Raw genomic sequence first — 13943 nt, forward strand, 5'->3', positions numbered from 1 at the left:
TAGAGGAATGAATGTCATGAGTAAGTAAAAGGAGGCCTTAGGAGCCCTACCTGCATCTGCGCTTTTTTCATGTTGGCATTGACGACAGCTGCCATGTAACCAAGGGCAGCCTCGCGGGTTTCACCGTTTAGCAAAATACTATGCAGAATCTTGAAAAGCTCTTGCTGAAATTTATTTTAAAAACAGACAAAAAAAAAAAAAGATTAAAACTTTACTTTGAAATTATCCCTTTCCGACTTAAGAACAGCTAGCCTCCTTCCCGCTTTCCCCTGCTGCCGCGCACACCCACTGCAGGAGACCCTGACCACAGAGGAACGGAGGCAAAGTCCACACTCGACGACATCAACAGGGCCAGCATGAAGGCGGAGTGCAGAGAAGGGCAGGCAGCTCGTTATAGTTTTAATGAAAGAGCCTTTGCTATTTCCTTTCCAGGATAGGCTCAAAATTACCTTTATTATGCTATAATTAGCCTATAACTTTGCGGCTTGCAAATTTGAGAACTGAAGACACACAACCCACATTTGGAACAAGCGAGTCATTCCGTAGTGTGCGCACACTAACAGTGCTCACTCACCCCATAGTTGAAATGTTTTACACGCCTAAGAGCAAGCCCGGCCACCCAACTCAGGACTGTCCCCAGTGATGCCTCCTAACAAGGGCACATACTATTCCTGCTGCAGTGATTGTTTAAGATACAGGTTACAGTTTCTCTTTGATTCATCCCCTGGGTTCACTTTCTGAGCACCTACCCTTCCCAGCTCCAAGTAATGTTGCAATGATTGGCTAACCACGCGAGTGTTTTCCAGGGTAATGGCAGGCCCTGAGAAATATTTTTCAACCACTTTAGCCTGGAAAGAGAAGGAACAAATTCAGTCGATGTATAATGTACATCTGCAGAAGGAACCTGGACAAAGAGCTGCAAGGTGGGAGTGGCCACTGTACTTACATCATCTTCTGCAAAGACCGAGAAGCTAAAGAAAGCCCCCAGGTAGGAGAGTCTCTGTAGCTCCCGCCCAGAGCCAGGGCTCAGGGACTTCGGCAACCACAACGGCAAAGAAGCGACCTGTGCGGAGCGGAAGAGGCCAATCAAGCTGCGGAATCGGCACGTGATGTAAGAATGTGATAAACAGGCGAGCTCTCAACAGCCACGCTCTTCAGCAGGTGTGACCAACCGGCACAACGGCTGACACTTAACATCCAAAACACAGACCCTCAAAAGCATTAGCATCCCTGTTGGCGTTTTCCTGTCCTGGGTGGAGGAAAGTCCTCCAACTCCTCCATGTTTTTATAAGATACTTTTAAGTTTCAAGATTCTTTGATGGAGTTCAAATGAACTATTCTTATACCCTGAAAGGATTCCAGTAAATTCTTTGTAGGACTTGTTATTCTAGATGTACAACACTTATGAATAAAAAAATCACACGAAAGTAAATAGCTTCATCCCAGGAAGTAACGTATTAACATCAATTTAACAGCTGAGAACCATGCTGCCTAAATCTAATCTACATGTCCTCCAATATGCATCTTCCAGGCAATGCTACCTAAGGAACATGCTCAGCTACATGCTCACTAACAACGTGCAAGCGCATCAGGGAGGCACTTACCAAATTGCACACGGGGTGTGTCTTCCCAAACTTGGTTTCACAGAGCTCCCCTAACGCCTGGAAATCAGAGAGAGTCATTTAAACATGTTTCCTCTGACCGCAGCATGAGCACCGAGGAATAGTTTTTGCTGCTGCTAAAACGACGTATGCACTCCCTCCAAACACTAACAGCTTCACTGTGTTTTTGATTAACAACAACATCTCACACCGTAAAACAGATATAAAATGAAATGAACAATTACTCATAACCTTTACCCTAAGGGATAACCTCTATTGATATTTTAGTTAACAGCTTTCCAGACATATTTTTGTGCATATACTCATAGAGGTGTGTATATTTTTACAAAAAGTGATTTTTTTCACTTAATAATTTTCCACATCAAAAAGATGTGCTTCATCAACCTTAGATGGGTAGTCTTGCCAGCGCTAAACGGGACTACAAATAATTACAATTTAATAAGCTATCAAATATAGGACATACTTAAAAATATTCCTTGGTTTCAAGACCTCTGGTTGAGAACTCCAAAATTCTCCTTTGGAGTGCCCACCATTCTCCATGAGAGAACCATGAAAAGGGCCTTTTTAAGGATGAGCACAACTTCGCAGGCACGCTAATCCAGTCAACGCTACTTCAACAGGGCATCTCGCTTTCTCTGTGGCGTGGACATGAGGCACGGACGCATCTTTGAGGTGCTCCGAGGCTCAGAGGGCCACAGAGGAGGAAGAGTCCTCGCTACCCAGGGCTGGTCCCCACAGTTCGCTGCACATTCCTATCTCCTGGGAAGCTTCGGAAATCCCAATGCCAGGCCACACCCCCACAGGCCACGTGATGAGCTTTAACTACGGTGTCGGGGTGTTGGGGTGCCAGGCGACGGGATTTTTTTTTAAAGATCCCCAGGGGATCCCAATGTATAGCAAAGCTGGGATCCAGTGACCCAGAGAATGATCACAGTGGTTTCTGATTTTGGCTCCAACAGACTTCCTCTGCCTGCCTCTCACTATTGTCCTTTCTCGAAATGCACTTTCATTGCTGTACAAGCATCAATAACGGTGCAGAATACAACTATTGTCTATCATAATGAAGGTCTTTGTCTTTTGACCACGAAGAACATTTTGTTGCTATCTGACACTAAATGCTCCTAACCTAAACATCAAGCTAAGTCAAACCACCAGAGAAAACTCAACAATTCCATGAAGGAATATTTACATAATACAGTGATAATTAATATGCACTGAAATATTTCATCACTGAACTCAATCAGATTATTCTCCTTCCTTTTATCTGCCACAGACAGAACACTGCATAAGGATTAATGAATTTTATTAGAAACCTGAATAACATGTGCAATGAAAAGAGCCCTATATAAATCCATTCAAAATTATTTTTAAAACTAAGAATTCCTGTTCCTAAGCAGTGTCTTTTAACATTTAGCCATTTAGACTGATTTTGATTTTTTAGGAGATGAACACACCCTTTGGGTACACCTCTGTTAGCATTTATCACGGTGTCATTTTCTGACCGTAGCGCTGTGGTCTTGATTTTTGCAGCAGGTTCTGAGCACCCTCTGGAAAAGTCCCTTGTCTAACCAGCTCCTCTGTCCTCAGGGTCTGGCACAGAATGGGCCCTCAATAAGTGATGGGTTAATGGCAAGATATAATGGGAAGTTGGTATAATGAAAGAAAGGAACAAATGCAGTAAAAAATATCAATTTCACTAAGGCCTCAATTTACACAAGGTTGTGTTTATATGCAGACTTAACGAAGTATTTTGATATTTTCCTTCATATTTCTAGAATGAGAAATATTCAATAATCCTTCAAAATATTTTTCTCCCAAAATGTCAAATGAGAGTCAGAGAGGAAAAGAGCCTGTTATTTTGCTTCTGGCGCCCTTGTTTTCAGGATGGCACAGGGCCTGGGTGAGAATCCGGCTGACTCTTGTGCCCACAGCTTACGCTCCTGCTCCCAGCGCCGTGCGGGGCCAAGCAGGGCTGCTTTCTGTGCCCGAGTAAAGCCTAAGAGAAGTGTGCAGCCTCAGGAAACAGGGAAGGGGAGCAAGAGAATGAGTCTCATACTTTCTGTAGAAAGTCTCTACGTAAGGATAAAGCTGTATCCTTTCCTTTGCATAACTTTGCCTTTTTATCTGAATTTGCAATTTTTTATTTTAAACAACAAAATTTCATCCCAAGTAGTCTGGTGTGCTCACTGCTGGGAGACTTAGAAGGATCCCACCAACAATTAGTTTCCATAAGCTACCCAATAAGGCGAAGTGCATTTAAGGACTGCGTCACTGGGTCCTGTCTAGGCCTCGGATGGGCGGGGCAGGTACCGGGCTGCTAACTGTCTTCGCTGATGCCTCTCACTGCACACCAAACACTCTGCATGGCCAACACAATGATTTCATGGTTTAAATTTGAAAACAAGGTTGATCATGGACCTGAAAGAAAAGTGCACGTTAAAATAATCTGGAAGAAAACATCCACGGAATGGGTTAAAGAAAAAGAACAAAGTTTTACCATGAGAGGGTACTTGAAGTAGTCACTATCAAGGGAGCACTCTTTGGCAGCAAGAGCCAGGCCTTGTAAAATGGGAATAAAGATCTGTAAGAAAGCAAAACAAAATCAGAAATACAAGCTTAAGGAAATGTAAGAACAGGAGGCATTGCAAATAAAGTGCTGGACCTAAACGCAGAGGTGCTGCCATGCCGCCCCCGGGAAAAGCTGTTTTGTGCGTAAGGCAGCCCAGATTCCAGCCACAGGACGCTGCTGTCCCCTGATGAGGCTAAGCACAGAGCGGTGCGGCTGACTTCTCCAGAAGCTACTGGATCTGGAGAACCCCAATACTCTGGCAGGACGCCCAGTGACTTCACAGAAACCCGTAAACTTGAAGCCTGCTACCGGACTCTCAGGGGTCCTTCCTTTAATCAACTAAACTCTGCACATCTCAGCAACACACGTTGCTGATCGCCAAGCACCTATAATCTGTTCAGAAAACAAACAAACCTGGACTAAATGTTTCAATACCTTCTCAACTCGATAAATATATTTTTAAAATTCTATGTTGCCACCCTCCCCCCGTCATCTAATTCCTTCCATTTTTCCCTACTTATTTTGAAGAGAACAAGAAAAGCAGATCAATAATGGGTGCTATTATTACATTAGCTTTCATTATGCAGAACAAAGAGATGGCTGGTAAATGCTAAAATTGAAAAAGAAAGCTTGATCAGAATGTTTCCCCTCCACACATGGCATAACTAATACCATCCCCTGCCATGGGAGCTTCAGGGCACTCACACTCACTTGCACAAGTCCACCACTCATTTCAGGGCACGCGGACACTATACAAGACCAGCTTAGCACAACCTGTCTTCGAAGTCCACCATGCACTCACTGATCAACTCAGTGAAGAGATTTTGTTGGGATTCAAGACTTTTTTTTTCCCCCACACTCCCCTACCCCCAGTTCTGGGATTCAAGACTAGTAATTACATTAAGTAAAACAGGTTGTAAACAAAAGCTGACAATCTGAATGCCAACACGCTGAAAAAGGGAGTGTTCTATAACGCCATGAGAAAACCTGAAAATTTCCCTTTCCGACTAACTTCATCGGATTGTATTGAGGACGTCATCATTTAAGAAGTACCCCATTACCAAGCGGTGCTCTGGAGCGTCCTGAGGTATCAACACAGCTCTGGAAGAAATTGTTTTAGTTTTTGCAACTAAGCAATTGGGGTAGAAGTAATATGCTTGCACAAGCCAGCCAAAAATGGAGAGGGAGTGCTTTGGTGTGGAGGTATGGATGCCAAAATTGCAACTAAGATAAACAGAAATACCTTCTCAACTCTATCAATAATTTAAAAACACTCTGTGTTGCCTCTGTGAACAGAGGTTGCAGACTCAACAGAAATAAATTTCGTAAATCTAGAAAAACCTCTAACACCGTTTTCAGGAATGCTGTGAAGGAAAACATCTTTACTCCTTTTAATAGAGTTATCCTCTTTTTTAAGTAGAGTTTAATTTATAATAAAAAGGCAAAATATTGAGTATAACATTTTTCAGTCAAATGTAATATTATTTGTGTGATTTACACATTTTAAATAATCCTTTTATATTGAAATAAATAGCTCCCAGCAGTGATAACAAAATGCTACAAGTATTCATCTCCAATCCTAAATTCTAGTGACTATTTTTCTGTTTTTCTGTGATTATCTCACATATTAAAAGGAGACTGAAATTTCAGTAAAAAAATTTAATAATTCAAATAAGACAAAAAGGTAAAGCACTGTTTTCCATGTTACTCATCCTTTCTAGGAAAAATACACTGTGACATCCAAAAGAGACAAGCCATGGCCCACACTGAGTGGCAGGAAAGGCATCAGGCTTCTGTGATTAAAAATAAGTGGGTCTCTGGTGGCTACACAACACCGTGAATACACTAAATGCCACTGAACTGTATACTTCAAAATGGTTACACTCGTTATGTAAATTTCACTTCAATTTTATAAAAAAGAAGAGGGAGGGCATTCATAACCTCTGCATGAGTTTCTTTACAAATAAAAGAGGCGCGACACACGCCTTTCAGCTGATCATTGAACCGACTTTACGTAGCTGAAGCTACTCTGGGTTGCTCAAGTGATGTCTTTCTGAACCGGAGGAGTATTCTGATTAAGGCACACTACACATATAATGTAGTGTATCACTTAAACCTTTCAAGGTATTTATTTTCATCAGAGCTTACTTTTCTTTCTAGAGGAGAAAAGCTCACTGCAGTGCCCTGAATATTCCCGTAGTCAACGAGACCGTCATCTACGATAAGCAGCCTATGAGCTCCAGACACATAGCACACAACACTTGCTGTGATTTTTACTCGACTCTTTTTTTACTAATATTTTAAAGATACAATTCTTGAGAATTCAAAGGCTGACTTAAACTTCATAAATAATGTTAAGTATAAAAACAGATTAAAAGGAATCATATCAATTTTAGCTTTGCCTCTGTTATTCTTCCTAGTCACATACACACAAAAAGATCATACAACCAATGGAGAGAAAATGTCATAAAAACCCTTTCACCCAGGGGAGCAGCTTGTGTGAACGGGTGTGCGGCGCAGTGCCCACTTTACCAGACAGGCCATAAAGCAGCACGCACAAGAGGGTGCTGGAAACCCTGCAAGACTAAGTCTACTACTTACTATTACTGCCATCATTAAGCTTTATTATTAAACATTGCATATCTGCATTTTCACGTGACTACACAAAATGAATGAAGAGTTAATGAGTGAAATAATCGGTGAGGTAAGAGACATCCTCCCGCTTTGCCGGTCAGAACACAGACGCCATGTGGCGTGCACACTGCCTCCGAGCTCATCCGGTCAACAATTTATTCATCTCTTCTTTGTAAACTCAGAGACTCATTTTCAACACGACTCGTCTAGCAAATGCACAGCATGCCTTACGCTATCTCTTGGTATTCCTGGGGTAAAAGCTCCTTAAAATCAGGAGCGGGGCCTTAAAATATTTCTTCTTATCTCCCGAAGCGCCCGGTGCGAATCCTAGGTAAAATACTCAGTGCCTCGCTGATGGGCTGAAGGGGCCCGTGGTCTGAACAGCGCAGCTGTCAATCTGATTCCCCTAAAAAAGGACTCTCCGACAGGCCTTCCCTCCGAGGAGATAATACATGCACAGTACAATTCAGGGTCAGAGGTTTCCAATACATGGTGCATTTAAAAATCAGCCTCATTGTAGAAGCTCCTAAGTGGAAAGTTTCGGCGGCAAATTCACAAAACCTTACCTGCTTGAACACTTCTTCGTCCTGGTGAGTAGTCCTCACCAGCTCCTGAATGAAGCCATACGGGAGGTTCCTGCAGAGCATGTACGGCACCAGGAAGGACGGCTGCTGCATGGACCTGCGGGCCCGTGAGAGTCAAGAACTGCGATGAACCGACTCACGACCACACCGGAGAACACAGGGAATGCCCCGTCGGCAGCGGCCGCCCGGGCAAAAGTCAAACTCAAAAGCCCCCAAATATTCTACACACTAGTTTTAGGCAAAAGGTCGCCCTTCTTCTCATTAATAACCCCTTTCTAAAAAAATGAGAGATGATTCCCAAATTACGTATTCCACCAGGATTCTCTGTTACTCAGTAACCAAAACTGATCGTGTGATCCGTGGGAAGGGATGATCGTCACATTTCATCGAAAACCTCCACTGATTTAAAGCAGCTGCTTTTAAACTAAATTAGTGATTTCCTGCCTGGATGTCAACATGTTCCAACAACGGTCTAGCTCAGTGAGGCACACAGAGAGGGTTTTCTTTTCACGGCACTTTGAGAAGGGACCGCGGAGATCATCTAGTCAACCGCTTTCTCGTTACAGGTGAGGCAGTAACGTAGTCAAGGTGGGGCAACGCGGTCGGTGAGGGGCAGGCTAACATCAAGCTACCATCCAGCACACGCCTGTTTTTCCTACCTTGGTTGTGTGAGAGAACCTTGTAGTACTAATGCAGTATGGGATATGCACTGGGAGCGGATGTTGCTCAGAAGCTGGCTGACTGCTGGCTGGCTGCACATCTGAAAGGAAAAGTAGGGGTGAGGGCTACAAAGACAAACAACATAATCCCATACTGTTGAACATTGGCAAGAGTCAGAGGAGACTGAACTCCAGAAAACGGCATGCTCTGCTCTTCCTTTATTCCTAACAAACAAACAAGAGAAACCGTATCACCTGAGTGTGCTGGCTCTGCTGAAACCTTCAGTTAGAGAAGAAAGACGTGCAGACTTGAGGCGCCACTCAGGGATCTCAGACATGTGCCCATTCTCTCTCTGCCTTTGCTAAGTAAGGTTCAATGCAACAAACTCAAGGAGGCCCTTCACAGGTATGGAACATGTGGACAACCAAATTAATTTCTAATGGAAAACTAGAACTAGAAAGTGAAGTCAGCACAAAATAGCAGAAAAAGTGTAGCTTCCTTAGTTTAAATGCAATTTTGCAACTTATTATGTGTGTGACTCTGGACAACTACTAAATCTCTGAGCTTCATCTGTTTATTCATACAACGTTAAAAACAATGCCTGCCTTCTGCTGGAATACACTGGGCCGACTCAACTCATGCGGGCCCAGCACACGCCTGTCGGCCCACAGGCCCTACACGGATGCTGTTCGTCACCACAGTGGTGAGGACTGGCTGTCAGGAATCACCAGAGGCACGTGAGTGGCTGGCAGTTATGGCGCTGGCCCTGTCACTTCTTCCCTCCACTAGGATGGGAGCTCCCTGGGGGCAGGGACCTTCGTCTGTTTTGCTCAAACCCTGAGATCTTAGCACAGTGCCTGGCATACAGGACATGCTCAGTAACCACGTGATTGGCTGAATAAATGAATGAATGCTGGGGGCGGGAGGACAATTTATCAAACAAATAACCAGGTTTTTGTGGGTTCTTTTAAGTCAATCTATTTATTACCTTTGGTGCTTTTTTTTCCTCTATTCCAACTCGGTCAAAACACTCGATGAGGTAGTTCAGCATGTCTGTCTCCTTGCAGGGCTCGATGGCGAAATGGTCGCTGTAGGAATCCCAAGTACTTGCCCCACCACAGGCTCCCAAACTACGGAGAAGAAAAGGGAAAACTGCTGATCCTTTGCTCTTCTCCATGACCTGTCCCAGACAGCACTCGCAATGCGCCGCAGAAAGCTGTCAGGGCCCCGTGCCCGGGCCCAAGCACAGGCGCCCATGCAGCCAGGCCGGGCCGGCCTCTGCCTTGCCAGCTCCGAGTCCAGCGACCGGGGGTTTTAGTAAATGCTTTGTTTTGACTAAGAAGACGGTCTGACAAGAAACCCAGCATCTTATCTTGTTGGGAATGGCAACTTGCTAAACCAGGAGGACTAAGAGCAGCCAGGCATTTAAAGAGATGTCACACGCACTTAAACCAAGTGGCCAGCATCACTCAGGCACCCTTGGAGGTTAGAGCGAGGCCATGCTATCACCGTCATTGGACTCCTTAGGAGTGTAGTTGTAAGGGACTAACAAAATACCCCTCCTCTTCATCATTTCCAGCATAGATCTCAAAAGCCTTTATCCAGCATCAGGCAATAGGACCAGAGCTTAGGAAAACTGTCCGGTTAAAAGGAGACGGTAAAATATTTATTATCAACACAAATTTTCCAAAGCTTTCAGTGAAAAGGGCAAAGTAGTACAGTAAACATCAAACCAAACCCTTGTACAAGGAGTATCCAAATGTGGGTTCTCTCCCCAGCCCTACCCCTGACTTGTTACCTGAACCCCAAACCTCATCTCCGAAGCAGCGAGGGTTAAATGGAGTCGTGTGAAGGGGCTTCATAGAATACAAGCAGGAAACAGCAGGAGGCGTTGTTGTTATCAGTAACAACTGTTCTGAGGCCAAAGCCAAACATTATAGCAAGGGTTAGGTGTGAGGGAATTAAATAAAGCATAGACCACCCAACCATCAGTAAGTAGGTCAGGTACCAAATCTGATGTTAACTCACCAATTGATTTGATATGTGCAAAAGATACAGAGAGATTAATCGTGGCATAGGAAGAGACTAAGAATTTTGAAATGAAGATAAAAATGAGAAAACGTAAGCTTAGCAAAAAAGATGACATAGGAAAGATACTAAAGAACGGGAAGACTAGCAGGAAACTGAGAGGCCTGTTCCTACTTCAACACAGGGCAAATGAAGGCTAGAAACTAAAAAGCCAAGAGGAACTGAGACATTAAGAACAATTTGTTATGTACCCGGATGGGTAGATATACATAACTAATTTTGGAATAGACACATAACCAACCTTGGAATTTTAGGAAAATATACATAATTGACCTTAGAATGAAAGTGTGATATTGAGGGATTTCAATGAAAAAGGTAAAAAAATTGCCAGTTTCAAATCTAAGTCTTTTAGGCCAGAGTCCAGTAAATTTGAATTCCTATAATACAGGTCGTCTCTACTGTAGAATGTACCATACAGGTCTTTCTATTCAGGTCTGGGAGAGACGGGAGGGGGCATCAAGGCTCAAAGGGAGACAAAGGCACAGGCAGCCAACACCCTCCTGACGGGCCACCCACAAAGTGCCCCCACAGAGCCATGACAAAGGGGGGGCAGGCCAGCGCGGGAACCCTTCAAACCGGACACAATGAATTCTTGTCTTCTGATTAGTTCATTTGGGGGCACGCTTCTTTCATTAATGGCAGGATCTGATACCTGTTAATTGGTCTGACCACACAAAGAGGAGTGTTGTGATAAAGCACTGAGAAACCACCCCTGTAAGAACAGAAGAGAAAACCTCACCCACAGGTACAAGTGTGGGGTGCCCCCCAAAGCAGAAAGGGGAAGAAGAGACACTTGTGTTTCCCTGCAGCAATCGTGGTTTCCTGCTACCTGCCATCCCCCTCGGCAACTCAGTGCCTCTGCCACTGCCCTTCCAAAGACGGGCTCCGCTAACCCAGGCTTCCGCCTGCACACTGTTAAGGTTAACTTTCCTTTGGGCAGCTCCTGCAAATGACAGTGAAAATAGATCTTCCGCAAGTTTAAGACAGAAATTTAAAACTATACATTTCCTTGATGACAAGCCCCCTATTTCTCACATTTTTAAAGTCCAACCTTAGAGTGGACATTGGAGTCTGCCTGATGCAGTGCCCACAGCCAGCGTGTGACCGTATGTGTGACATCAGCATGTTTAGATGGTGGCCGCTTGGGCACTGACACTAGGTTCCGTTCTGAGCCGACACACCCCACTGCATTTTAACTTAAATTTGAACACCTCAAAGTCAGCTGACATATCTTCGCAGATACTTTCACGAGACCTGCAGTGACAGTGCACGCAGAAGACTGCCTGTTGGGGGCCGGGAAGCGTCTCGTGTGAACACTTGGGACACACGAGAGTTTCAAAGCCAAGAGGATGGCGCACGCTGGTGATCACCTCTCGGGCACCGAGCAACACTCCCAGGCGATTTCAAGGGAGAAGAAAGGGAAAAAAAAAAAAAAAAAACCAGGCAAAAAGTTTATCCAAATAGGAAACACAGAGTAAACCCCAGTATTCGTCAACATACTGCAAAATTAGAAGGTCGGTCCTAAAGGTGCTAAGCCATGATCACAAGTCTGAAAACCGGCTCGTCTAGCCAATGCTGTGCACGTGAGGCAGTGGTCCAAGGTCTTTACAAGGGTCTGTAGATTCAAAGTGAAAGTGCTGGACTCAAATTGTAAATGTGATGCTGCAGGAGAAAATGGTATGCAGTTTATATAAATTTATGCTATCAATAAATCTTTTAAATGTTTTAAAATAGTTTTTCCCCCCCTAAAAAAGTTGTTATAATTCATGATGGTTTTACAACAGCTGACATATGAAATATGACACTGGAAATACATCATATGTAAGTCCTAAGAGTACAAAAAAAACATACTTCCTCTGGGAGGACAAGCGTACCATTTTCTGGTAACGACATCAGCCCAAGTTAACAACGTAATTACCTCACGTAATGAAATCACATAATAGCTGAATCTTTCTGAAAACACAATGAAAATATTCCTGGGACTTATATGTGCATCAGACAGACCTGTGCAAACTGAATCCCATTACAAAAACTTGTTTCTCAAAAAGGTTCCATTGCAGTTTCTTTTCTTCTGTAAGGGGAACAGCCACCCCACTTCCTTCTTTTTTGCACGCAGGTTCTGGAGTTTTATACCTTCCCAGCGCACACTATGATCAGAGCCATGCAGTGTGAAGCGATGTGCAGGGAACAAAGGTTCGTGCTGGGCCTGCTGCTTCCAGGCGCTGCCATGGGGCCTGGGGTAACCTGCTCAATCAAAGAGATGCGCTTAGTTCTAGAGGGGGGTGCGCAAAACAGTAGGGCTCTGGGGAAAAATGGAAGCGGAGGATATGGGACAGAATGGGGGGGCAGGGCGGGGGGGTGTGGTGTGTGTGTGTGTGTGTGTGTGTGTGTGTGTGTGTGTGTGTTACAATGTTCAATAGAATAGGGTGAGGGGCACTCTGGTAAGACGCACGTACACAGACTGAGGGAGTCGGGCTGAGGGCCCTTGGGCCAAGGCAGGAAGGCTCTGCTAGGTGAGTTCAGGGACAGGATCGAGTATATGCGCTTGGAGGGCACAGGCCAGTGGGGGCAGGCGGGGTTAGAAAGGAGGAGTGTGAGTGTGCACCCGTGTGTGCATGTGTACATACATGACACGCACAGTCTTGCAGGCCGGGGGACAGGCTGTGCGTTTCACTCTGTGTGAGGAGGGGAGTCACTGGGAGGTTTGGGGACTGACACAGCGGAAGGACTGCCTTCTGATCCTGTCCACGGCTCCTCTCCGAGCAGTGACCACCAGCAGAAATCAGCATGAACGTTCACCTTCCACTGTCTGCTTGTGGTTCTCTTACTGTTCACGCACATGCTCCTGACTTTCCAGGTTTGACCTCCTTCACTGAAACATCTAAGCAGTAAAAATACCCCAGAAGTCCAAATTTCTTTTGGGTCATCAACTTCCTATGAAACAATCAAAAAAATTTTCCGCAGAGTAAATCCTGTGGTGTCTTGATCACAAGACAATTCTCTAACTTTGCCGGTTTCCACTCCCGGATGAAGTAGTTCCTCATAATTCACACAGCTCTTTTCACAGGGGAATGTTTTTACCTTCTTAAATTAATCCCTATCGTCACCACTATCAATAATTAACAAAGGAACATTTGCCCAGGCCACTTCCAAAAAGATGTGCAACACATCAACTCCACAGAGCACTTAGAGGGGGACAGATACAAGCCCCGCTGAGTCCTTCATCCACATTAATCGTATAGGCAAGAAGTGGGTGTTCAAATCATTTTCTTCAAAGTAAATAAAATTCTGAGATGATCAATGAGAAAGGGGGAGAGAAAAGAACGCCTGCTGAGCGCGCGACTGCACAGGGCCCCGCTGCCTCTCCCCAGCCTGGGCCTGGCACGCGTTCCCGGGTTCCTCTTCGCTTGTTTCTCCCGTTATGTATTTTTACCTATCATTTCATATTCTTTCTGATATCTACTCAGAATCTATAATTGCCAAAATCTGGATAGATCAGAATTCATTTTAACAGCCAGCGAAAGACCTGCCAGCTGACTGGAATGGAATTCTGTAACTAAGGAGTAAAATGTTCTTGCCCAGGAATAGAGTAGATGCTCTTGGCAGCAGCAGAACCAGTAAGAAACGAGAACAGTACAAGTTGTCCTATTGGGCAAAGGCAGATACGCCAGAGGTAGCACGTGGGCTCTGGATCAGGGCTCTGCAGGGGCTGGTCGCGTGACTGGCCCACCGGTAGCCCAGCTCTGTGGGCGGATGGAGGTGAGAATGTATGCAGTGTCACTGGCA

The 13943-nt window shown here is 44.7% G+C and overlaps 1 protein-coding gene across 3 annotated transcripts in view; it reads right to left on the reverse strand.

Annotated features, from left to right (window-relative positions):
• Positions 1–13943, reverse strand: part of UBE4B (ubiquitination factor E4B) — a 95274-nt gene that overhangs the window by 33329 nt on the left and 48002 nt on the right. For all 3 annotated transcript variants that reach the window (XM_054579775.1, XM_054579777.1, XM_054579776.1), the window contains 8 exons: positions 9058–9199; positions 8069–8169; positions 7392–7506; positions 4120–4203; positions 1605–1661; positions 947–1063; positions 750–848; positions 51–164 (listed from right to left, as the gene is read on the reverse strand). In XM_054579775.1, coding sequence (XP_054435750.1) covers positions 51–164; positions 750–848; positions 947–1063; positions 1605–1661; positions 4120–4203; positions 7392–7506; positions 8069–8169; positions 9058–9199 — 829 coding nt within the window. The remainder of the gene's footprint in view (positions 1–50; positions 165–749; positions 849–946; positions 1064–1604; positions 1662–4119; positions 4204–7391; positions 7507–8068; positions 8170–9057; positions 9200–13943) is intronic.

Source organism: Pteronotus mesoamericanus, unplaced genomic scaffold (assembly GCF_021234165.1).
Source record: "Pteronotus mesoamericanus isolate MK-2021 breed Mesoamerican mustached bat unplaced genomic scaffold, CSHL_Meso_final contig_557, whole genome shotgun sequence".
Taxonomy (NCBI): domain Eukaryota; kingdom Metazoa; phylum Chordata; class Mammalia; order Chiroptera; family Mormoopidae; genus Pteronotus; species Pteronotus mesoamericanus.